This window comes from Quercus robur, chromosome 5 (genome assembly GCF_932294415.1).
Source record: "Quercus robur chromosome 5, dhQueRobu3.1, whole genome shotgun sequence".
Taxonomy (NCBI): domain Eukaryota; kingdom Viridiplantae; phylum Streptophyta; class Magnoliopsida; order Fagales; family Fagaceae; genus Quercus; species Quercus robur.
Window position 1 is genome coordinate 78,162,812 of NC_065538.1, and position 25,522 is coordinate 78,188,333.

The 25,522-nt window shown below is 36.0% G+C and overlaps 1 protein-coding gene and 1 pseudogene across 2 annotated transcripts; both read left to right on the forward strand.

Annotated features, from left to right (window-relative positions):
• Nucleotides 1-248: 248 nt before the first annotated feature.
• On the forward strand, nucleotides 249-7,442 carry LOC126727238 (cysteine-rich receptor-like protein kinase 10). 2 transcript variants are annotated; one of them, XM_050432807.1, is made up of 7 exons: nucleotides 249-1,135; nucleotides 4,430-4,564; nucleotides 5,223-5,341; nucleotides 5,574-5,784; nucleotides 6,058-6,295; nucleotides 6,613-6,763; nucleotides 6,878-7,442. In XM_050432807.1, exons 1-7 carry the CDS (start codon nucleotides 274-276, stop codon nucleotides 7,253-7,255), a joined length of 2,094 nt encoding a protein of 697 aa, XP_050288764.1. In that variant the 5' UTR covers nucleotides 249-273; the 3' UTR covers nucleotides 7,256-7,442. The 2 variants fall into 2 exon arrangements, with proteins under 2 accessions (XP_050288764.1, XP_050288765.1); XM_050432808.1 differs by lacking the exon at nucleotides 4,430-4,564.
• Nucleotides 7,443-11,608: 4,166 nt separating this feature from the next.
• LOC126727239 (cysteine-rich receptor-like protein kinase 44) lies at nucleotides 11,609-17,121 on the forward strand (annotated as a pseudogene).
• Nucleotides 17,122-25,522: the final 8,401 nt, after the last annotated feature.

Sequence of the window (25,522 nt, forward strand, 5' to 3'; positions counted from 1 at the left end):
CAAGGTAGTGACCGTAGTCACTTTCACGTAAACAGTAAGTTTTTCATTCATGAATCACAAAATGTGTGGAAAATGAAGTCTCCGTTGACTGACTGTTAGTTTTTCGACACTGTCATCATTTTGAAAAGTCCACAGGCAAATGGCTTGCCTTTGTTCATTGAAGTGGAAATAGTGACCCTTATCAGTTTATCTTTATTATATACCAATTATTCCAAGAAAAAACAAGAAAGGAGGAATATATTTTTTATTTTATTTTAAAAATAGGCCTTTTCCATGTCTTGCATCATGAAGAATAAGCACAAGACTGATCAAACGACAATGGGGATGCCTTCTTTCAATGGCTCCATGTTCCTACTAATCCTTTCCTTACCCAGCTTCCTAAGCCTAAACAGTGAAGCAGCCCCAGAATACCGCTACCATTACTGTTCAAACCAAACCACTTTCACCCCCAATAGCACCTACCAGTCCAACCTCAACCGCCTCCTCTCTTCCCTTTCCTCAAACTCCACGCATGAAAGTGGTTTCTACAACACCACCGTTGGCCAAACCCCAGAGACCACAGTCTACGGCCTCTTCTTCTGCCGTGGAGACCTCACACCTAATGATTGCCAAGACTGTGTGTCAACCGCAACCAAAGTCATTGTTCAGGAGCAGTACTGCCCCGTAGAAAAAGTGGCCGTGATATGGTACGGTGAATGCGTGTTACGCTACTCAAACCAGTCATTCTTCTCCATCATGGATGAAGCTCCCCTCATTTCTATGTATAACATTCAGAATATAACAAATTCAAGCCGCTTCACACAGCTACTTGGAACTTCAATGAATGGCATAGTAACCAAAGCATCAAATGCTCCGTCTGGCACACAAAAATTTGCGACAACAGAAGCCAATTTTTCGGAATTACAAAAACTATATAGCCTTGTCCAATGCGATCCTCTGATATCTAGCTCTGATTGCAATAGGTGTCTTGGGACTGTCATAGGAAATCTGCCAGCTTGTTGTGCAGGAAAGCAAGGGGCTAATGTTTTGAATCCAAGTTGTTTTGTTAGGTACGAAATATATCCGTTTTACACGGTACAGGCTGTTCCGTCACCGGCACCAACACCGGTGCTTCTTGCTCCTCCACCTCCGAAAGGTATGTACTTGTATATATATATTTGAAGTAAATGCATTTTATGATTCAAATTAAATATTATATTAATAGAAAAGTGATATTTAAAAATTTAAATGACATATAAAAATGAAGAAACCTGCTTTCAGAGATTATTCAGTTCAGTTTATGTTTTAAAATTTTTGGGTCCTCCTCCTCCATAGCTCAAGGACAGGATGGCTGATGAAGTGCAAACATTTTTTTTTTTTTTTTTAATTATTCAATTATTTTCAAGATCATACCTGATTTGAACTGACAAAGAATTTACAGCAAAGCTATTTTAGAACCCAACACGCTAAAAACACCAACAACATCAAAGGTGTTGTGCTTAAAAAATTTAGCTCAGCTCATGTAGCTGAAAGTTAAACACAAATACATTAATTTATTATCTCATTCTCCCTGCTCACTCTCTCCCTCTCTCTCTGCTCCCTCTATTCTTTTTTTTGCTGAATCTGCTCCCTCTCTTTCTCGTCCTTTTCTCCTCTATTTGATTGGGTTGTAGTGGTTAGGTTAGTGGGTCATACCGTGGGTGGTGGGACTTGGTTGTGGGTCACACTTGAGGTTGAAGATGAAAGGGTTGCTATGGGTTTTGGGCTTTGGCTTGAGGTTGAATATGAGTTCTTCCATGGTGTGCCAGAGGAGTTTTAGCTTTTGGCTTTAGGTTGAAGATGAAAGGTTTGCTGTGGGTTTTGGGTTTTGGCTTGAGGATGAAGATGAAAGGGTTTATAGGGATTGTATTTTGCTGAGAATTTTTCTGGTCTTCAGGGTAATTTTACGGGGAAATTTGTAGATGGTGGCTAGTTAAAATTGATGTTTGGCTGTGGGTATGGGTGTTCTATGATCCTGGGTAAGTGTTTGGTCGTGGGTATAGATGTTTGTGGGTGTTTATAGACAGAAATGGTTTATATTATTTTAATATATATATACATATATATATATATATATATATATATATATATATATATATGTATGTATATGTATATTATACGTTAAAGTAAAATTTTGGGTAAATTCCAGAAAACTACCCTGAGGTTTGAGTTAATACCAACTAGGTCCAACACTTCTCAAAACTAACCAACTTAGTCCTTAAAAGACACTTTTGTCCCTAAATACCTAAACCCTGTTACGTTCTCTTCTCTCATCTCTCTTCTCTGACTCTCATCTCTTTTCCCTTTTTCTCTCTCACACAGGTGATGCCCATCTCTTCTCTCTCGTCCATCTCTCCCTCACCGAACTCTGGTCATTGGTGAAACCCATAACCCTCTCTCCCTCTAAATTTTCTTTGGTTGTTAGGTTAAGATGATTTGGGTGTGGGTTTGAAAATTTGGATTTTGGGTATACTATTTGTAGATCTATGGGTTTGCTATTTTGATTTGGGTTTTGGGGTTAGGCTGAATGGATGTCTTCAAATCTGGTGCATGTGGTTTGGATTTAAATTTTGGTGGGTGACCTTTCAGATTTGTGATGGCCGTGTGGCTGGTTGCTGCACAGTTGTTTTTTTTTTTTTTTTTTTTGCTGCTCTGGGTTAGAGGTGGAGGCAGCCGTGGGTTGCTACTGCATTGGGTCAAAGGTGGTGGCAGCCATGGTTGGTTGCCGCACAGAATTTTTTTCTTTTTTGGTTGCTGCACTGGGTTAGAGGTGGTGGCAGCCATGGATTGTAGTTGATGATACTGTTTTTAGGTGGTAGAAAATAGGGAAGAGTGAGTGAGAGTTGATGCTAAACTAACCTTTAGTAGTGATGGTTGTTCAATAGAGTTGCTGATTCTGGTGAAGACTAATGGGTTTTGCAGGTGGCTAGGCTCATGGGTTTTGCAGGTGGGTGAGAGAGAGAAAAAGGGGAAAGAGATGAGTCAAAGAGAAGAGAGAAGAGAACGTAACAGGGTTTAGGTATTTAGGGACAAAAGTGTCTTTTAAGGACTAAGTTGGTTAGTTTTGAGAAGTGTTGGACCTAGTTGGTATTAATTCAAACCTCAAGTAGTTTTCTGGAATTTACCCTAAAATTTTTGATATTTAGTGCATTTTAAAGTTGAGTGGTAGGATAAGTAAAGTAATTTTTTAAGTTATTAAAAGTTAAAATTTTTAAAATCATTATTGTGAACGCTTTAGGTAATTAAAATAACTTTGTTTTAAAAAAATGTTATTTTAATATATTAAAATGTTATTTTATCTGTTTTAGCATTTCATTTAATAATATAGTTTTGTCACATTTTTTACTTTTAACATATTACCATTAAAATAACTTAAAATAAAATTAATTTTTTATTAAAAAAGAAAAAAACCCTACCACACGAAGTAGAACACGTTAAAAATGAAAAAGAAAAAAGTCAACTACAAAATGAGAGACATGACATAACATGTGAGAGGAGAGAGAAAAAGAAAAGAAAAAGTAAAAAAATTATATAACATGGTAAAAGAGTACTATGCGAAATGCTAAAAATTTTTTAGCATTTGGAAAAGATGGGTGTTTTTTATTTATTTATTTTTTTTTTTATGTTTGGTGTGCTAATTAAATGCTAAAAAATTAGCATTTAGCACACCAGATACTTTAACCCATCTATAAGTTTAAAAGGAATGTTGAATCATGAATGTTACAAAGGATGAAACATGGCAAAAGCAAGAAAAAAGAGGAACTTACCTGGCCACGATGGTATTTGCAATATTTTACTATTAACTATTATATTTTACAATGAATCAATTGTATTTATAAGAGCATTAACATTAGGAAATGCTACTCTATTCTATTTTATTATTCCAAAAAGTTATTTTATCAATTATATCATTCCATTTTACAATACTTCCAGTATCCCAAACTTTTATTTTCCTATTCTACTCATTAAATAATATTTCCCCCAATCACCATCATTTATTCTTTCTTTCTCCCAATCACCATCACAATAAAATATTATTTATTTTTTTTTATAGAATTGTGCTACAGTGCAATTCTAAAGATAGAATTGTACTGTAGTACTATTGCAAAAAAATTTACAATACTTAGCAATAGTATTTCCTGATACAATACATTTTGGAGCTTGAAATGCCAAATATCCCTTATATTTGGCATTAGCATTCTCCAATGCAAATGCTCTAAGAGGCTAAAGCCTAGTCTAATACGATTATAAGAAGCACAATACAAATAGGATTGCACTTTTTTTTTTCTTTTTCTGTTTTTTTGAGAATCAATAGGATTGCAATTGGGGATGGGCTCCACTATGATTGTGCCTTCATATCTTTAACATCAACCATTGTAATGTTTAATAAAAATCTTCTTGATCTATGCAGGAAAAAGCAAAAACTCATTGTTAATTATCGCCATCGTTGCTCCAACTGTTGTCTTTATATTGCTACTCTGTATTGGCTACTACTTTCTAAGTAGGAGAGGAAAAAAGAAGTACAATGCTGTACCTTATGAAAATGGTAATTTACAAAATTGATTCCATACAATGTTTAATTTTCTTTTCACCCTATCAAATTTTTTTTCTTTTCTCAAAAAAAAAAAAAAAAAAAGGGTTTAATTTTCTCATCTCTGCAAACTCCTATTCGAGGAAAATGGGGCCATAGGCCCCTGAATGATCATTAAAAATTTAATTGAAATGTATTATTAATAATTAATAAATTATTATGTTGTGTTTTTCCATTCATATTTTATTAATAATAAATAGATAGTAGTTTTATTTTTTTATATTAATTTAGTATATTTCTTATTTTTGAGTGGTAAACATTTTTTATTTTGTGTTTTGGTCCCTTGAAGATAAAAATCTTGGTTTCGTGCCTTATGTTAGATGGCAATTATCGAAATTCATATATTAATTATATAGTCTGTATAAGTGTCTAGAATATCGTAAAGCTGAAAGGAAATTAATAAAAAAAAATCACAAGAGTTATGGTTAGCTGATATCATTTTCATTTATATATGTCATTAATAATAGGCTTTAGTATTTAAGCATAATTATACATTTCCATGTATAGCTTTCCAAGCACCCACTAAAAAATAAAGCATTTTCTATATGCTTCCAAACAGAGCATTTAATTTGCCAGCAACCTTTAACCCATTGTCGTGCTTATATATCAATAGCATCCGGTGAAATTACAACGGATTCCTTGCAATATGATTTGGCTACAATTGAAGCCGCGACAAACAACTTCGCAGATGATAACAAGCTGGGTAGTGGAGGCTTTGGTGAGGTTTTCAAGGTATGGAAACTTTTGGTGTAATTTTATTTTTAGCATTTCCCTTATTTTTATTGTTATTATTTTTTATTTTGAAGAAAGTACTTTGCCAAACTAATGAGTGAGAGAGTACTAATTTAGTATTATGAACTCAACGCCTGGGAAATCCAAACAATTCGAAAATTCAGAAGCTTCTTGGGAATCTATAGACCGTGTGAAATGAATTGCTCTAATTGGGGTCAGTATATATTCTTAGGGTACACTTCCCAACAAACAAGAAATAGCTGTGAAAAGACTCTCGCAAAGCTCTCAACAAGGTGCTGAAGAATTTAAAAACGAGGTCTTGTTGGTAGCCAAACTTCAACACAGAAATCTAGTTAGGCTTTTGGGATACTGTCTGGAAGGAGCAGAAAAGTTACTTCTCTACGAATTTGTGCCCAACAAAAGCCTTGACTACTTTTTATTTGGTTAGTCACTTCTAAGCTAATATATATATATATATATATATATATACACACTTCTTTGTTTGTCATGTAACATGGATCAATAAGTTTATATTTCAATTTTTATGTTGCTTAACGAATTGAGTGTTGTGGAGCTGGCGAAGATGCAAGAGATAGAGTAATATATATATATATATATATATATATATATATATATGTGTGTATGTATGTATGATTTTAATTTGATAATTGATATGTTTAATCTAACATGAATACTGAATTTTGATGAGTGTGTAGACCCCGAGAAGCGAGGCTTATTGGATTGGTCAAGCCGTTACAATATTATTGGAGGAGTTGCTCGAGGAATCCTTTATCTTCACGAGGATTCTAGGCTTAGAATTATACATCGTGATCTTAAGGCTAGCAATATATTGCTAGATGCAAATTTGAATCCAAAAATTTCAGATTTTGGCATGGCAAGAATTTTTGGAGTTGATGAAACCCAAGGGAACACCAGTAAAATTGTTGGAACATTGTAAGTACTAGATTATATAAAGAATTTATCAACTTGTTTTTCATCCTAACAAATTAATCACATGAAAATGAGAAACACAATTCTTTCTAACCTCGTAAATTTTGTATCAAGTCATTTATGGACAATCTAGAGATGCATTGTTACCACAACATTCCCTGCATCATAATTAGATATAATCCGTGCAATACTTACATGTGAAAGTTAGCTTTAAATGTAACCAACGATCGATATACAATTATACATTTAAGTACTAGATAAAGTCTTTAGGTTTTATAGTCTCTTTATAAAATTACTGAGTTGATGATGCTGGTTTGCAGTGGTTACATGTCTCCAGAATATGCAATGCACGGGCAGTTTTCTGTGAAGTCTGACGTATATAGTTTTGGTGTCCTTATACTGGAAATTTTAAGTGGCAAAAAAATTAGTGCATTTGGTCAATCAGATACAGCCGAGGACTTGTTGAGCTATGTGAGTGAAACACATATTCTAGAACTCATTTTATGTTATTATTTCCTATACATCAAGTCTAAGTCGAAGGGAAAGGAAACTGATATTTTAAAAATACTCACCAAATTGATGCAGGCTTGGAAACACTGGAGCAATGGATCATACTTGGACGTGCTGGATTCGGATATGAGAGATTCTTGCTCGAGAAATGAAGTTATCCAATGCATCCATATTGGCTTACTTTGTGTCCAGGAAAATCCTGCTGATAGACCCTCAATGGCAACAATAATTCTTATGCTTAACAGTGACTCTGTTACTTTGCCATCACCTCAAAAGCCACCTTTTTTCCTTCATAGTAGAACAGAGCAGAACATGCCAACAATAGCGATGGATTCAGATAAATCTTCTAGCACGAACATGCCAACAGTAGAGGTGAACTCAGATAAATCTTCAAGTACATCAGTGCAATGGTCTGTCAATGAAGCATCAATTACTGAACTGTACCCTCGATAGTGTTTGTAGTAAGGAATTCTCCAAAGCTACTCTCTCTTTTCTAAGTCATGGAACTTGAACACTATAATACACATGACCGTTCTCTAAGAAATTGAGCCTTCATGTATGGTAATAAACGTTTGCTATAATTTGTAAAATTAATTATTGAGAAAAGAATACAAAATAATGCTATCCTAGCTGTACTCAATTTTTATTGCTACAAGACTATCACAAACAGATTTGGGTTGTGGCTATTTGTCATGGTGGCCTCGTTATTTCCGCTCACTATTTGCGAGCAATAGTTTACTCTTTTGTAGTACATCTCTAGAAGAATGTTGACACATCTTAAACACCTTATCTTTGTATGAGACTGCATCGGAGCTGAATATTAACGATGAGAAGACCACCATGTTCTTTAGCAATTAATACACAAATTGAGAGATTGTTAAACTCCATTAAAACAGCAAAGCAAGTTAGTAGTGAGAAGGAATATGATAGACATTTGGGCCTACTAGTTATATGGTGGGACGTAACAAATGCCCTGCTTTTGTAACAATTAAGGAACTGGAAAAAGTTGTAGTCGGAAGGAGAAACCCCTTTCACAAGCAGGTAGGAAGATTTTGATCAAAGCTGTGGCTCAATCTTTCTCAACTTATGGCATGAGATTATTATTTTTTTTAATAACTAGATAACTTCGTAGGCACCACACAAGGATGATGAGCAGCTTTTGGTGGGGGCTAATGATTTGAGGAGAAGAAACTTCACTAGTTAAATTAGACCAAATTGTGCATAGGTTACAGGGGTATATGGGATTTTGTGATTTCATTGTTTCAACCGGGCAAAGCAGGGATGACAACTACTAAAAAAAAAAGAGTAAAATTCTCCATTTTTAGATTCTCATATTCCTCGAAATGGTCATTTTTCTTAGAAATGTATCTTGGCGTAAAGTACCGTGTTAGAGAAGGTACTAATATGTTGAGATGGCAAAGGAGACAAAATTGGAATTTGGCAAGAGTATTGGTTGCCTACGCACAATTACTTTAAGGTCATCCCCCCATGTACAATGCTCCCTAGAATCATGGTTTTGAAATCCGGACCGGACCGTACGGTCCGACCGGAAAAACCGTGACCCTCTCAGTTTTACAGTTTTTTTAGCTTCAAGAACCGTTCTATGTGAAAAAAGCAGGGATCCGTACGAACCGTGGTCAGACCGTGCGGTTCTGAGAACCGTGACCGGTTTTTGAGGTTCGAACGGTTTCTTTTTGCTTCAGCTTTTCCAATGAATTTTGGGTACACCGGGATGAAGTTTTGATCAAATCTAGAAGAAATAAAAAGAAATGAAAGAACACGAAGAAGAACAAAGATCAGAAGAGATCTGATAATTTTTGGAGGTGCTTAAGCTTCACTGATTCACAATCTTCAAATCTGCTGCAGTGAGAGAGACGGCTTTTTTTTTTTTTTTTTTTGATAATCAAGAGAAGGAACTCTTTTTGATTGATAACACAAACACAAACACAAACACAGACACGAACACAGAGAGACCACTGATAAAAGAGCAAATTGTTGATTGTGGAGAAGAAACCCAGCAAACAGATGTAGGCGACTCCAGGACGAAGACCAAAGTTGAGACAAAGAGCTCACAAAACAACAAAAAGGAGAAAGATAAAATAATGAATTATGGCTTCACTGGGCGAAAATGGCCAACTGGCCTTAAAAACGAAACTATCTAGTTAGTAGGCTCTCTTTATAAACATATTTCATTTATAGCATCTCGAGTCTTAAAGACTCGATTTTGGGCTTCAAAATCGAGTCTTTAAGGCTCGGTTTGTATGCTTGACCACGTCTGATGTGGCAGAGTTGCCATCTGGCATTGACATGGAAATCGAGTCTCTTAGACTCGATTTCTAACCCCTATTTATAACGCTCACACCAAACACCAGAGCATCAAAGGAGGAAAAACCCAGAGAAAAAAAAAAGAAAAAAGAAAAGAAAACCAGAAACAGAGAGGAAGAGAAGATCGAGATCGGAGACCCAGGCGCGCGCGGCATGACCAGAAACTGACCAGCGACCCAGGTGGCCAGCGTCGAGCGCGGCCAGGGGCTCGCGCGGCCTGGGTCGCGCGCGGCCTGAGGCTCGCGCGCGGCCTGGGGCTCGCGCGAGCCTGGGTCGCGCACGGCCTGAGTCTTGCGCGAGCCTGGGTCGCGCACGGCCTGAGTCTCGCGCGAGCCCCAGGCAGGCTCGCGCGCGACCTGGGGCTCGCGCGAGTCAGGCCGCGCACGACCTAGGGCTCGCGCGAGCCTAGGTCGCGCACGGCCTGAGTCTCGCGCGAGCCCCAGGCAGGCTTGCGCACGGCCTGAGTCTCGCGCGAGCCCCAGGCCGGCGCGAGCCCCTGGCTGCGCTGGTGAGGTTTGGCAGTGAGGTTCTCTGTTTCTCTCCCTCTGATCTGATCTGAGTAGCTGTGTGTTTCTCTTTCTCTCCCTTTGATCTAATCTGCGTTTGGGTATTTTGGCATGTAGAGACTTAGAATTTTTTTTAAAAAATTTTGGGATTGAAATCGAGTCTCTAAGACTCGATTTCCGGTTGGAATACACGTGGAAATCGAGTCTAAGAGACTCGATTTCCATGTCAATGCCAGATGGCAACTCTGCCACATCAGACGTGGTCAAGCATACAAACCGAGCCTTAAAGACTCGATTTTGAAGCCCAAAATCGAGTCTTTAAGACTCGAGATGCTATAAATGAAATATGTTTCTAAAGAGAGCCTACTAACTAGATAGTTTCGTTTTTAAGGCCAGTTGGCCATTTTCGCCGCTTCACTGCTTCAGCGGCTAAAAGTAAAGATAGAGATGTGGTCAAGTTAGTAGGTGGGGTAGGTGGGTGAATTGAATGGAGTTCCACGTTTTGCTTTGCTAGTGGTTGAAATTTTAACTTTTTATGTTTTGTTTTTATTTTAAAGGAAATAGTTGATTCTTATCTTACCAGTGGGCCACGTTGCATGCAATGCAATACAAATATCATCCGTTCATCACATTAAACATTAAATAAATAGAGGTGTTATGTTCGTAATATTTTTACAATATTTTCACAATAAATTATAAGTGGTTAGTTGTTATTGGTTCAAATTTGAACCTAACGCTAAAATTAATTTTTTACTTCAATAATAATAACTAGTAACAATCTGTCACTTAGAATTTGTTATAAAAATATTGTGAAAATATTATTAACATATCATTTTTCTTAAAAAAATAAATGCATTCGTAATTTTATAAGTGCCATGTTGCGGACATGCAACACAATTAGACAAATACCATTTTTAATATATATATTTTTTATTCTAATTATTATATTATTAGATATTATCACAAATTTAATTAATCAACGTAAAAAATACTAGGATTTAATATTTCTTAAAGTTATGAATTATGATATAGAAAATACATTTGAAAGATAGATTTCTTTGTTTCTATAAAGGAATAATAGATCTCTCTCTGTCTCTCTCTCTCTCTCTCTCTCTATATATATATATATATATATTTGATAGGAATAGATCTCTATATTTAATTGCACTATTTTAGTTAATTTTTTAAATATTTTTACTAATTTAATATAATTATTTATATTTTAAATAATTATTAAATTAATTATGAAGTCATCACGGTTCGACCTCGGTTCAACCTTAAAAACCATGAACCTCTTCCGTTTACGGTTCAATGAACAGTCCGAGTTTCAAAACCTTGCCTAGAATAGCAAAGTTGGGGGCCCTAATTGTTCTCGATTCTCACTACTGGAAAGTGTCTTTCATCGATCAATTTTTTTTCCTCATGAAGTAGCTGCCATCAAAGGGATTCCTTTGAGAAATTGGGACTCTATTGACGTACTGATTTGGTTTGTTAATAATTCAGGGCAATATTCTATTAAAGTGCTAATGCTATGCTTTGTTTTCTAATATTTTAGCAGCATTCTTAGTTAATCCTAAAACAATTCTTGATCCCACAACTTATTGAGAATTTTGGAAATTACAAGAAAATATTTTTGGTGTAATGGTCTACAAATATAAGTGTTTGTAAGATGCGGAAGCAAATACCGGATTTAAGTCTTCTGAAAGGAGTTTCACATACATATACAATAAAATTAAATTAGAGTAAAATTTGTAAAATTAAAATAAATAAAAAAAAGCAAAAAAAGAAGAAGATATTTTCCATTTCCCAAAATTCCGATATTTTCTCTGCCAATGACTTTTCTATTCTTTTGTTTAACTTTTCCACAACTTTGACTGGGTCCCTCCACAAGTCCTTTGTTTTGTTTTTTCTTCCTATGATATGATCACATTTATAAGGCCAGCAGTTTCTTGAATAAAAGTCGCTTCACGTTTTTTCAAGTATTAAATGTTATCAAAGACCAACCTCTACCGACGGATTCGCTCTCTCATTATTCATGTCTAAGTTCCTCCTTGAACTCATTATTGATAACCACTTATTTTAACAAAACTACCAAAGGTTCAAAGTAAGATCAAGAGGTTGATATCAAAAGGAATTTGCCTTCTTTCCATGTCTCGATGATTACCCTTGTGCTCCTTTCCTTGCTTTGCAGCATAATTAGCGAAGCTGCCCCAACTTACCAATACCACTACTGTTCAGACGAAACTTTCACCCCCCACAGCACCTACCAGTCCAACCTCGACCTCCTCCTCTCTTCCCTTTCCTCCAATTCCTCCATTGAAAGTGGTTTCTATAACATCACCGTCGGCCAAAACTCTTCCAGCAACACAATTTACGGCCTCTTTCTCTGCCGTGGCGATGTCACCACCGAAGTCTGCCAAGACTGTGTGGCCACAGCTACCAAAAGCATAGTCCAACAATACTGTCCTAGAGGAAGATGGGTCGTGATATGGTATGACGAGTGTATGTTACGCTACTCAGAACCAAGCTCCTTCTTTATTATGAATGATCCAAGTTTTTCTGAGTGTACGGACAACACCACTGTAGCTGAATTAGATGGCTTTAATAAGCTACTAGCAACCGTGTTTGGTGACTTGGTGACACGAGCCCAAAGTGCTCAGCTAGGTGCTAAGATGTTTGCTACGAAAGAAGCCATGTTTTCTTCTTCTCTAACGCTGTATAGCCTGGTTCAGTGCACGCCTGACCTCTCCAGCTTCGATTGTAATAAGTGTCTTTGGGGAGCAATAGCAAACCTGCCGGCTTATTGTAGTGGAAAGAAAGGCGCTATGGGTTTATATACCAGTTGTAGTGTTAGGTACGATGTGCATCAATTTTACCGGATCATACCTTCACTACCTCCGGCTACACCTGGTTTGGTCACCGGAACCAATAATGGTAAATAGCAAAACTCACTATAGAATTTACTTATACTTAAAAGCATTGGTTTAATATATATTTTTTGAAAATTTTTATGAGATACGAAAAAAATAATTAATTTTTATAACAGTTTTTTATATTCTCTATAAATGGTTTTAAAATTTTCTTAAAATAGTCTATTAAAAATTGCCCAGAAGACACCCTTAATATGACCCAACTTTAAAACTAGTAAATTTTACTGCATGAAATAAATACAAATCTAACGTCATGCTTTTTGTGTTTCATTTTATGTTTTACCAATCACAATTTGTTATGTATTTATTTAACTTTATTTATGAAATAACTAAAGTTTAAAATGATTGATGAAGCATAAAATGAATCACAAAAACTTGTAAATTAATGTGCTCATGGATATGATTGGTGAGATTCAACTACCTAATAAATAAATGTTTAAATTAGTTTATTTGCGATTAGTGATACAACAATTTATAATTGGTCTTACATGATAAAATGAATGTAGTGTCACAATAAATAAATTTTATGAAATGTTTTAACTTTTGAATGCAAAATAAAACTGATTGTACTTTACTCTAAATTTATCTTTTGAATTAGGCAAAATTTAGATACAATATCTTGTATATTGTTACTTAGTTTCCTTTTTAATATTCAGTCACGTGTCTATTTAACTAAATAAGTAAACAACTCTCTCTCTCTCTCTCTCTCTCTCTCTCTCTCTCTCTCTCTCTCTCTCTCTCTCTCTCTCTCTCTCTCTCTCTCTCTCTCTCTCTCTCTCTCTCTCAGTTTGCCCCTTCTTTCTTTGTTAGTAATCACGCACCAATGCCCTCGTTGAATAGAAATGAAGCACTTTTGGTGGGGCTGGTGATGGGCTTCTCTGTTGCTTGTTAGATATTGAAGAATCTGGGTCTTGAGCTATTGTTGTGCAAAAAGCTCTTCTCCACTCCAACCAATACCCATTACTCAAAAGATTAGATCTCCGTTTAAGAACAACTTATCTAATTTTTTGCTAAAAACTTTTTGATGAAAATGTTCTAATATATATTTGTACCTTGAAGAAATTTGAAAAAAATTAGAAAATGCAGGAAAATGTGAGGTTTTAAAAAGCTATACATAAAAACTAAAATTTATCTTTAATTATCCACACATTTGTTTATCTTCTCCAAAGATGAAAGCCGCAGTGAAAATGAAATTTTGTTTTGATCCATTTGAGGCAACCAGGAAGACAAAAAAGGATGATCTTGCGAGAAGAGCATGGGGTCTATTGAAACAAAACTAAGTGTAAAAAATGTTGAGAGAGAGAGAGAGAGAGAAAAACCAAAACCAAACCTAGATCTTTCACTTTCTTTCTGTATTCCCTATCATTACCCCTTAGTGGATCTCTGCAACATATAAGGCTTGAAAAGTTATGAGGGCCATCCGAAAAAAATAAAAAATAAAAAATAAATAAGCAAATTGTCACTCTTTTGGGTATTTTTTTGTATGAAGAGATCTCAACTTATTGCAATTTAAGAACCGAAAGACCAAAATCAGCAAAGAGAGAAAGGGGGACTAATGAATTGTGAGAGTTCAACTCAATTCTTATTTGAGAAATGATATGTCTACAACATTTTTACAACAAATCCTAAGTGGTAAGTTGTTATTGGGCATTATTGTTGGGGCAAAAAAGTAATCTTAGTATTAATTTCAAATTTAAACCAAGAACAACTAACCACCTGTGATTTGTTGTAAAAATGTTGTAGACGTAACATCTCTTTTCTTATTTTAATGAGTTTACTGATGAGAAAGCATGTGTTTTAATGCCATGTAGTACTTTTTGTTAAGTAGACATGTGGCTAGATTTTAACAAAAGAACCTTAGTAACAATATTTAAGATATTGTATCTAAGTTTTGCCCTTCTGAATTTATACATACTTTGATCTATTGAATGGCCTTTCTTATGATTAATCAATTTTGGGTTAGCATATGTGCAATGAATATTTTTTTTTTTTTTCCTTTTCCTTTTTTTAAAATTATTAATACTATTATTTTGTTTTAGATACTAGAGCTCATGAATCTACATTGAATTGACACCATATTAGGGAGTCAAATGCCATTTGGTTAGGCTCATTTACTTTGTAAATCAACGAAGATTTTAGTGATTATGCAGGAAAAAGGCATAGCTCATCCGCAAGGATCATTGCTATCGTTACATTCATTGCTGTCTCTGTGGTACTATTGACAACGGTGTACTGTTTTCACCGTATGAAATTGAAACAGAAGTGCAATGCTACGGAGGAAGATGGTGACAAGCATTTTAATTCATCAAATGCGTTATTACCTATGACATTGAAACAGAAGTACAAGGTTAAGGAGGAAGATGGTAAAAAACATTTTAATTCATCGTGTCATCCCCTAATGTCTGCGCGTGTTGCTTTTAATTTGTAGAGTATTTCCTTACGTTTACTGTTTGGATGTGTAGCTGCTATGGAAATCACAGCTGTGGAATGTTTAATATTTGATTTCGCTACGCTTAAAGCAGCCACAAACAAATTTTCAGATGATAACAAGCTAGGTAGAGGTGGATTTGGAGAGGTTTACAAGGTATTAGACTGGTAATTTTTATTTTTATTGCTTTCACTTTTTCTGATCTTTAATTTGTAAGCATAGTAGCAAATTTATGTATGCAAAATCTAAACAGTTCTAAAATCAGAAAAAAACTTGACTTTTGGACTTTTATAACTTCTACAAGCTATTCTAACAGCTAATTAAATGCATTTTACAGGGCACACTTCTAGGTGGACGAGATTGCCGTGAAAAGGCTCTCAAGAAGCTCTAGACAAGGTGTAGAAGAATTTAAGAATGAAGTTGCATTGGTAGCTAAGCTTCAACATAGAAATCTAGTGACACTATTAGGATTTTGTTTGGAAGGAGAAGAAAAAATATTGGTTTATGAATATGTGCCCAACAAAAGCCTCGACTATTTTCTATTCGGTTCGTTGATTCTAACCATTTGTCTAATTTCCTTGTGTTATATGAAATGCATGACTGCTGTTAAGATTATAAGCTTCAAGCTGCACCGAATTTGTAAATTCCTTTTACTGAGGACCAGATGACGTAGCAAGAGAGAAAAAGATTAAATTATTTTTCTGTATTTTTCTTTTCAAATTGAATTAAATTGTATACTTTAACATGGAGATTGATTTTAATTCATATATTCTAACCTGAAATTGAATTTTGATGATTTTTTAGATCCTAAGAAGCAAAGACTATTAGATTGGTCAAGCCGATACAAGATTATTTGTGGGATTGGACGAGGGATTCTGTATCTTCATGAAGATTCTCGACTTAGAATTATACATCGTGATCTTAAAGCTGGCAACATATTGCTAGATGAAGATATGAATCCAAAAATTTCAGATTTTGGCATGGCAAGAATTTTTGGAATTGACCAAACTCAAGATAACACTCACAGGATTGCTGGGACACTGTAAGTACGAAATTTTAGACATTTTGTAACATTTGTTTTTTGGGGAAATAACTACCATAAATAGAGGGAAAAGTGGTCTTTTCATAAAAAAAATAAATAAAAAAACCTTTAGAAAGGGTAAATCTAAGGAACCTTCCAATGGGATATAATGCTTTTAAACCCAATTAAAATAAGCAATTCTTTCTTTGTTGGGCGTGATCTAGATTGATGTATTATCCCATCAAATAAACAAAGTAAAAGAGGGAGAAAATCATTCTAGCACCTCACAAAGTACATATCAAGTTATCAGCTTGAAATTTAGAGATGCACTTAGTCCAATTACTTCTCCGTAGTAATGCATTTGTGCTCATGTACTTATCAGATATACAGAGTACGTTATCTTGGATTCCAGTTAGTCTGAATGTAACTGTTATTTTTGTTCAGTATTACTTATACTTCAAAAGGTTTCATATCATATTTTAACTGAGTATTGTTTTGTTGATGTTGGTTTCTAGTGGTTACATGTCTCCAGAATATGCGATAAGCGGATTATATTCAATGAAGTCTGATGTATACAGTTTTGGTGTTCTAATATTAGAGATTTTAAGTGGTAAGAGGAATAGATCATTCAGTACATCAAGCACTACCGAGAACCTCTTGAGCTATGTGAGTATAAATTGAATATTGCATTTTTCCCCTTTTGTTAATATGTCCAGAGAAGTTTACGAGAATATTTGGGCAATTGATGCAGGCTTGGAAACATTGGAGGGATGGAACATTTTTGGAGTTGTTGGACCCGACTTTGAGAGATTCTTATTCAAGAGATGAAGTTAAGAGATGTTTCCATATTGGCTTACAATGTGTCCAGGGAAGTTCCATAGAAAGACCAACCATGGCATCGATAGTTCTCATGCTAAATGGTAACTCTCTTACTCTACCAGCACCTCAACGGCCGGCAATTTTCCTTTATAGTACAACAGAGACAAACATGCCAACAAAGGAGCTCGGGTCCGATCAATCTACAAGAAAAGAAATGCCATCTTCTGTTAATGAAGCTTCAATAACTGTAGCATACCCTCGATAATGTGATTATACAATTTTGTGCCTAATGCATGTCACGCCCCAAACCCAAAAAGGTCCAAAGCATGAGTAAAAAACCTTCACGAGATAGACTATAGGATATTTTTCTTTTCTTTTCTTTTCCTTTCAACATGATAAGAATATAACCATACTGAAATCTTCAGATTACAAGTCAGAGCTCTATAACACATTTACAAACGATAACTATAGTCATGTGCCTCCATATAATACATGAATATATCTCAAAACTCCAAATGGATAATACAAGTTGGAACCTTCAAGAATACGCAACCTCAACATCAAATCTAGGCCTACCACGCCCAAGGCTAACAAACCTCAAGTGTCCAACCTCCAATAGAGTAAATTATGGCCTCGATAAATTTAGCAAGATTGAGTCACCAACAATTTATAGTGCAAGTTTCCCGATTTAACATAGCACTCCAATCACCACCACTAAAGTAAATTCCATACTTGAGGTATAGCTAATTAATCTGAAAAACTGTTAGAGAGTGGGATGAGCTGAAGCTCAGCAAGTAGCATAATTAATGAGGGTAGGGAGAAATGCAAGTTTCAAGATAATGGTCTTGTACTATGGTCCTGTGACCACTTTTATTACATACATTATATTCTTTGATATATGTATGAGATGATGTATGTTTTCTACACCTTTGTCTCATGAAAGTTCAAATAGCGTATAAAACACCAATGAACGTTTAGACCCCCAATTATAAAATTACCAACAGAAGCTTATAATCAAACAGTATATGTGCAGAATATGAAATATAAGCAATAACTAGATTGGTAAAACACTCTAAACCATAAAAAATTACAAACACAGCAGCAATTAAAAGGTAAAGAGTAAGAGCATTCTCATCAGCTCTCTAAAAAAAAAATGCCATTTTGACACACCAAAAACCAACTTTATCATTTTAGCACATCATTTTACAACATACCATTTATCAAATGTTCTATACTTCAATTCTATACATTAAAATAATATTTACTACACATTAAAATAATATATTACATCCTCCCTATCCCTATCACTATCATCATCATCATCACCAACGGCCACCACCGGCACAAACACCGACGGCCACCACTGGCACAAACCCACATCCACCAACGCCACCTCAAAAAAAAAAAAAAAACACAACCAGAGAGACCATACCTAACAAACCCACATCCTAAACCCACCACCGGCACAAACCCACATCCACCAAATCAAACAAACCCACATCCCAAATCCACAGAATCAATTGTAAAATTCAACAAACCACATCCCATCCACCAAATCAAACAAACCCACATCCCAAACCGCCTCCGTCGCCGTCGCTGATGAAAGTTTTCACTTCTAGCCAACGCGTCCTTCACACTGGAGTTCCTCTTCATCGCAAAGTGGGTCAGTGATCAATGGCGAGCCTGGGCAAACTCTGTCTCTCAGCATGGCAAGATCAGCATGGCGAGATCGGCGATTGTGAGATCAGCGATGGCGAGATTGGCGTGGTGAGATCGGCAATGGCGAGATCGACATGGCGAAAGGGCATGGCAAGAATGCTAGACAGAGAGAGTGAGAGATGTAGATGGAGAGACATCTGATAGGAGCAGAGAGAAAAAACGAATTAAATAAGCCAAACAGTGTTTGGCATTTATGTCCATACTGTCTCATATTTGAGGCGGTACTGTAGCCATGTCTCAAATTTTTTGAGATTTGGAAGAGCTGATGAGGGATGGTTTTTGGTGTTTGGTGTGCCAAATGCCAAATATTGGGCATTTGGCACACCTGATGAGAGTGCTCTAAGGGAAGAGAGATGCAAACACAAAAATAACATGGTGATGTGTTATCGAAGAGGAAATCGAAGTACTAGGCGAAAAACCTCTTCGCCACCCTCCAAGCGATCAATAATCCACTAGAGAATGAAGTTGGGATACATGAATAGTAGAAGACCCTCCAAGCCTAATCTACCCAGTGCACCTAAGCCTTTCAAGCTTCTTACTCTAACAGGGTTACGTCGAACTTTGTCTTCTCTAGCTTACCGGATCTCGCAATAAGCCCATTGCATCAACCAGACGAATTGGTCCTCTCTGAATTGCTTCCCAAGCACCAAAACACCTCCTCACTAATATGAGTATGGTGAGATAAGGATTTGGCAAATGTACCTCTCAAGGATATGTCAATGGAGAGGGTGAAAGTAGAGGAATCTGGAGAATCAAATGATGAATATGGATGAGTCAATCTTGTTTTTCTCTAGGGTTTCTTTCTCAAAATTCTCTCTAGAAGCTCTCTACATTTCGTGGGTATAAAGATATTTATAGTAGTGTGTATGAGGAATGCGAAAAGTCAGTTTTCATCTAAACAAGGCATTCTGGTGACTCAACCTCGCGACTGGAACGAGTTGCGAGCTAACTGCCTGGCCAGACTGGAATTTTAGTCCTGTAGTGCTCCATCTATTGTGACCCTTCAGCTCCCCTGCATGCTTCATACGTGTGCTACTCTGGCGACATGCCAGTTGCGAGATCCAGTCGCGAGACTCCTTTAATTGCACACATCTTGAGTTTTCTTCACACTCTCTCACACACAACCCTTACATAAATCCCACCTAAATACAGGGTATTTAATTGCTAAATTACAAGAAAATTTGGCACGAAATAAAGCCAAAACATCATTGAATAAATTCAACCTTACAATCTCCCCCTTTGGCTATTCCGTGACAAAACCCTAAAACAGACTCTAGACTTAACATGTGAGTTAGGAATAGTTACCAAACTCACTCACACCTAACTATACAAACTGTGAAGCTCTTGAACCATATGAACAAGTTTTTCCTGAAAACAATAACATAATACGATCATTGTAAGCAGAAATCTTGAAATGCATATAGAGCAAGCTCAATGTGATCAAGTAGTAAAGACTATAGCAATAAAGCATGACTTGACCAAACAAGAACAATCACTATAAATAGTGATCACATTGATCATTCACACAAGGAATGAACATCTGGACATGTAAGCTAATAAGCTCAATGCAAATTATTATTTACATGTCCAACACTTAACCGATACAAAAACACAAAGTAGTTGCATCAAGAATATAAAATCCAACAAGGGCACAAGAGTGATGTACTAAAGAAAATGCATAACATTAACTAAAAGTACTAAACTACAAAGCATGGGTACATATAAAAATGTTTTAAATAGCTCATAATTCAAGTATTCACAACACACCATAGTCCTGTATTAGAAAACCAAGTACTAGAATTGTAGAGTTCAAACCAAAGTACTTAAAAAAGTGCTATGAAAACTAAAAGTTCAAATAGCGTATAAAACACTAATGAAAGTTTAGACCCCAAATACAAAATTACCAACACAAGCTTATAATCAAACAGTATATGCGTGGAATATGAATAATAAGCTATATCCAAATTGGTAACACACTCTAAACCATAATTAATTACAAACATAGCAGCAATTAAAAGGTAAAGAGAAAGGAAAGAAAGATGCAAACACAAAGATAACATGGTGATGTGTTATTGAAGAGGAAACTGAAGTACTCGGCGAAAAATCTCTCTGCCACCATCCAAGTGGTCAATAATCCACTAGAGAATAAAGTTGGGATACATGAATAGTAGAAGACCTTCCAACCCTAATCTACTTAGTGCACCTAAGCCCTCCAAGCTTCTTACTCCAACAGGGTTACGCTGAACCTTGTCTTCTCTAGCTTACCAGATCCCGCAATAAGCCCATTGCATCAATCAAATGAATTGGTCTTCTTTGAACTACTTCCCAAGCACCAAAACACCTCCTCACTGATATGGGTATAGCGAGATAAGGATTTGGCAAATGTACCTCTCAAGGATATGTCAATGGAGAGGGTGAGAGTAGAGGAATTTGGAGAATCAAATGATAAAGATTGTGGATGAGTCAATTTTGTGTTTCTCTCTTAAAATTCTCTCTGGAAGCTTTCTACATTTTGTGGGTATAAAGGTATTTATAGTGGTGTGTATAAGGAATGCGAATCAACCAAATAAAGCATTCTGGGGACTCAACCTTGCGACTGGAATGAGTTGCAAGTTTGAGTCGCGAGCTAATTGCTTGGCCAGACTGAAAGTTTTGTCCTGTAGTGCTCCAGTTGTCGTGACCCTTCAGCTCTCCTACATGCTTCACACATGTGCCATTCTGGCAATTTGCCAGTCGCGAGACTCCTTTGAATTGTACACATCTTGAGATTTCTTCACACTTTCTCACACACAATCCTTCCATAATTCCCACCTAAATGTAGGGTATCTAATTGCTAAATTATAATCAAATTTGGCACAGAATAAAGCCAATACATGATTGAATAAATTCAACCTTACAATCTCTCGCTTTGGCTATTTCGTGACAAAACCCTAAAATAGACTCTATACTTAACATGTGAGTTGGGAACAGTTGCCAAAACTCACTCACACCTAACTCTAGAAAGTATGAAGCTCTTGAACCATACGAACAAGTATTTCCTGAAAACAACAACACAAGACGATCACTGTAAGCAGAAATCTTGAAATGCATTTGGAGCAGGCACAATGCGATCAAGTAGTAAAGAGTATAGCAATAAAGCATTACTTGACCAAACAAGAACAATCACTATAAATAGTGATTACAATGGTCATTCACACAAAGAATGAACATCCGGACATGCAAGCTAATAAGCTCAATGCAAAGTATCATTTGCATGCCTAACACTCAATCGATACAAAAACATAAAGTAGTTGCATCAAGGATATAAAATTCAACAAGGGCACAAGAGTAGTGATGTACTAAAGAAAATTCATAACATTAACTAAAAGTACTAAGCTACAAAGCAAAGGTACATAAATAAAGTACTGAATATAAACTAAAAGATTTAAACCAAAGCAATGTAGATATCCAAGAGTTATAAAATCTATAGACAAATAAGTTGTGATGAACTTGGAACATATATACCTGTAACCTAAAACACTTGCACAAAACACATTAGACCCTTAAGGTAAAGCAAGTAATAAAAGCACAAGTATAATATAACAAGTAAATTGCGATCAACTAAACATGATGTGAAACATGTGAGCAACTTGATCATACACCAAAACAGTCATATAGAAATGACTACAATGATCACATAGCAAAGAAAATTGATCATTCGAACATGCAATCAGTGAAACACAATAGCATAAGGAAGTATGAATGTCTAACACACAAACACGATATAATGAGAACAACAAAGCATAGATACTAAACATAACTCAAAGTACCATAAAGCAAACAAGAAAACAAACATAAAGAAACACAAACAAAACAAAGTTTTCTTATTAACATAATGTCTTCTCCCCCTTGGTATATGCATCTCCCCTATGGAATATCTCTCCCCCTACAAATGTGCACAAGAAATAGAATTTCTCCCCCTAAGAATGTGCACAAGAGTCATATAGAAATGACAAAACTCTCTGGTATACTACTCTAGAGTATACTCTCCTCCTTTTTGACATGAATAGACAAAAGGGTCATGGAGAAAAGATGGCAAGAGATGAAGGTATGAACAAGAAGAATGATGCATGAAGGGTGCAAGATGAATGAGAAATGAAGCTCAAACAAAAGAAAAAACAAAATGCTACAAAGCATAAGGTAAATATGACATACTAAGAAGAGCCTCACGATTGGAGCTTCCACTCACAAACTAGTCGCCAAACTAAGTGGCAAAAATCCTAGAAACCCAAAATTTTGAAAATTTTCTAAGTCTTTTTCCTGCCTGGGGGCTTGACTCGCCAGAGAGTCGCGAAAGCTTCTGAGTAAGCTCATGACTGGGGTCTTGCAACTTGCTTGACCCGCGAGGCAGAGTCACCAAAACAGAGTTGCACAATTTTTGAAATTTTTGAAAATTTTCAAAACAAAAACACTTTCCAAAAACAAATAAAACACTCAAAAATCTTGTTGTGTTTGATCAACATATGATTGAGTAAGTGCAACACATTTAAACAAGTACAATCACACAAATGAATAAGGCATTCATTGAACATAAACAAGTGTGATGTGTGTGAATACCAAAGATGAGATAGTCCTTAGTCTAATGTGAAGTTTCAATGATCAATTCAACCGAGATATACACAATTAGCATGAGAAAGAGTGACCAATCTCAATTATAGAAGTACGAATATGTGACCTCCCACAAAACTTGATTACATACTTTTGAAGCTTTTCATTTGGCTTCATACACATCATAACATTTAATCATTTTGAATCAATACATCTCATTTTGAGATTGATTCCTGAAATTTTTGATATTTTAATTCGATGAACAAGCCTTAAGCTTTTTAGGCATCATACATTTTCATATAAGCCGCTTTCCCTTTTTCCTAGTTGAATACTAGTATGTGCAACGGCTTTTGCAACTTATTATCTCTTTTCATTTTGAGATTTACATTGGTTGAGCTCTTTAGGCAAAAAAATAAAAGAGTGGGTAGATATATAGGCATAAGTCCATGCAAGTCTCAAGATCAACAAAACCATTGACTAATCATTCATGATAAGTTTGAAGATCTATTTACAACAGTCACATAGATATCAAGATTTTTCCCACAATGATATAAGTGTATAAAGAATAAGCTACGCTCGTAAATGCACAAAGCCATTTGTACGAAGGTAGAAGGCAAAACATGTGTGTGACAAAACACAATAATGCCGATCAAACTTTTTGAATTTTCTACTTTTTATGTGTTTTTGGATTTTTGACACAAAAACAAGTAAAGATTGATAAAAAATAACATTCCAAGCAAGAAAGGAAAACAAACAAAAATTTGTCAAAACATGCTAGAATGATTACAAATAAAAACAGTCGTGCAAAGTCACAACAAATAGGAAGAATTGATGCATGGATATAGTCAAATGCTTATGCATGTGTACCTTTCTTTACCCACATGACACGTGCATTTTGGGTAACATCCTTAGAGGATTGGGTACTTGAGTTACGATTCTCAAACCTTAGGGTGAAGTTTGCCAAACAGGAAGTGATGGTGTCTATCATCTTCATTATGTCCCCAATATTAGACTCAGCTTCTCCTCCTTTAGATTGCTTGAGATTCCCTTTGCCATTTCTTTGTCCACTTGCCCTTTGAGAGCTGCCATTCTTTAATGCCTGAAGCTTATGGCAATTAGGCCTAGTGTGTCCTCGGATTTCACAATGGTGACAAGAGTGTTTTTGCGGTCCTCTTTTTGACTTTGGGAGAGATTTTCCTTTCGCCTTGAGTTTAGCCACTGTTGGGTTTGAAGGCTTTGTTAGGACCCGTTGAGGAATCACTTTTGGCTTCTTCTCAAACTTCACTTTCTCAATAGTTGGAATTGCTACCACTGGTTCCTTTGCTTTAACAAACTTTATCTCTTTAGACACATTGGTGCTTGAACTGGCCTCTCTGGTGTATCCTAAGCTGCCCTTGTCAGAAAAAGGCTTTTGATTTGCAAGCACTTCATTAAGCTTTTAGGAGGAAGCCCGCTCTACTTTAGCATTAGCTTGAATCACTTCAAGCTCAAGAAACTTGATTTTTGAATAGGCTTCGCTTAGCTCTCCATTTAGCATCTCAACTTCACACTTAGTCTCCTTGTACCACACTAGAAGACTTTTGTAATCTTGCTCTACTCTCTTCATTTTCTTAATGGCTGCTTTAGCCACTCTTGCATATTCACCGGTCTTCTCAAGGAGAGTATTATAGGATTTTTGTAATCCTATTGTTCTTTAATCTCCCTTATCATCGAATTCCTCTACTATCCCTTATCGACTCCACTTCAGTGTGCCCCCCAAGCTCTTCCACTAGTAAACTCAAATCATCTGAAGATTGTACGGGAGTAATGGTCATAAATGCGGAGTAGTTTCCCTCTCCATCATAGCTTTCTTCTGGGTCTAAATTAGAGGAGTCTGTGTCACTAATAGTAGTGGCATACACTTTACCCTTCCCTCTCAAATAGTTGGGACACTCCTTCTTGAGATGTCCATGACCGTTGCATTCATAGCATATGATTCCTTGAGAGGATTGAGAGTCCTTCCCATCTTTCTTCTTGAATTTCGTTTTCTCCTTCCAGGAATTTAGGAATTTTCCCTTCTCAACAAACTTTCCATTCTTTTTGAACTTCAAGAACTTTCGGAAGTTCTTAACAAGATATGCCACATCTTTTTTGACCTGATCCTCATTTGATGAGTCTCGAGCTTACACTCTCTCATTGATTGTCTTTAGAGCAAGGGATTTGCTCTTCCTTTGTAATGGTAGAGATAGCTCATAGGTTTGAAGTGAGCCAATAAGTTCTTGAAGTTTGATCTCATCAAGGTCCTTGCTCTCTTCAATGGTAGTAACCTTTGCACAGAAGCTCTTGGGTAATGATCGTAGAATTTTTCTCACAATCTTGGAGTCCTCTGTCTTTTCTCCCAAGTTA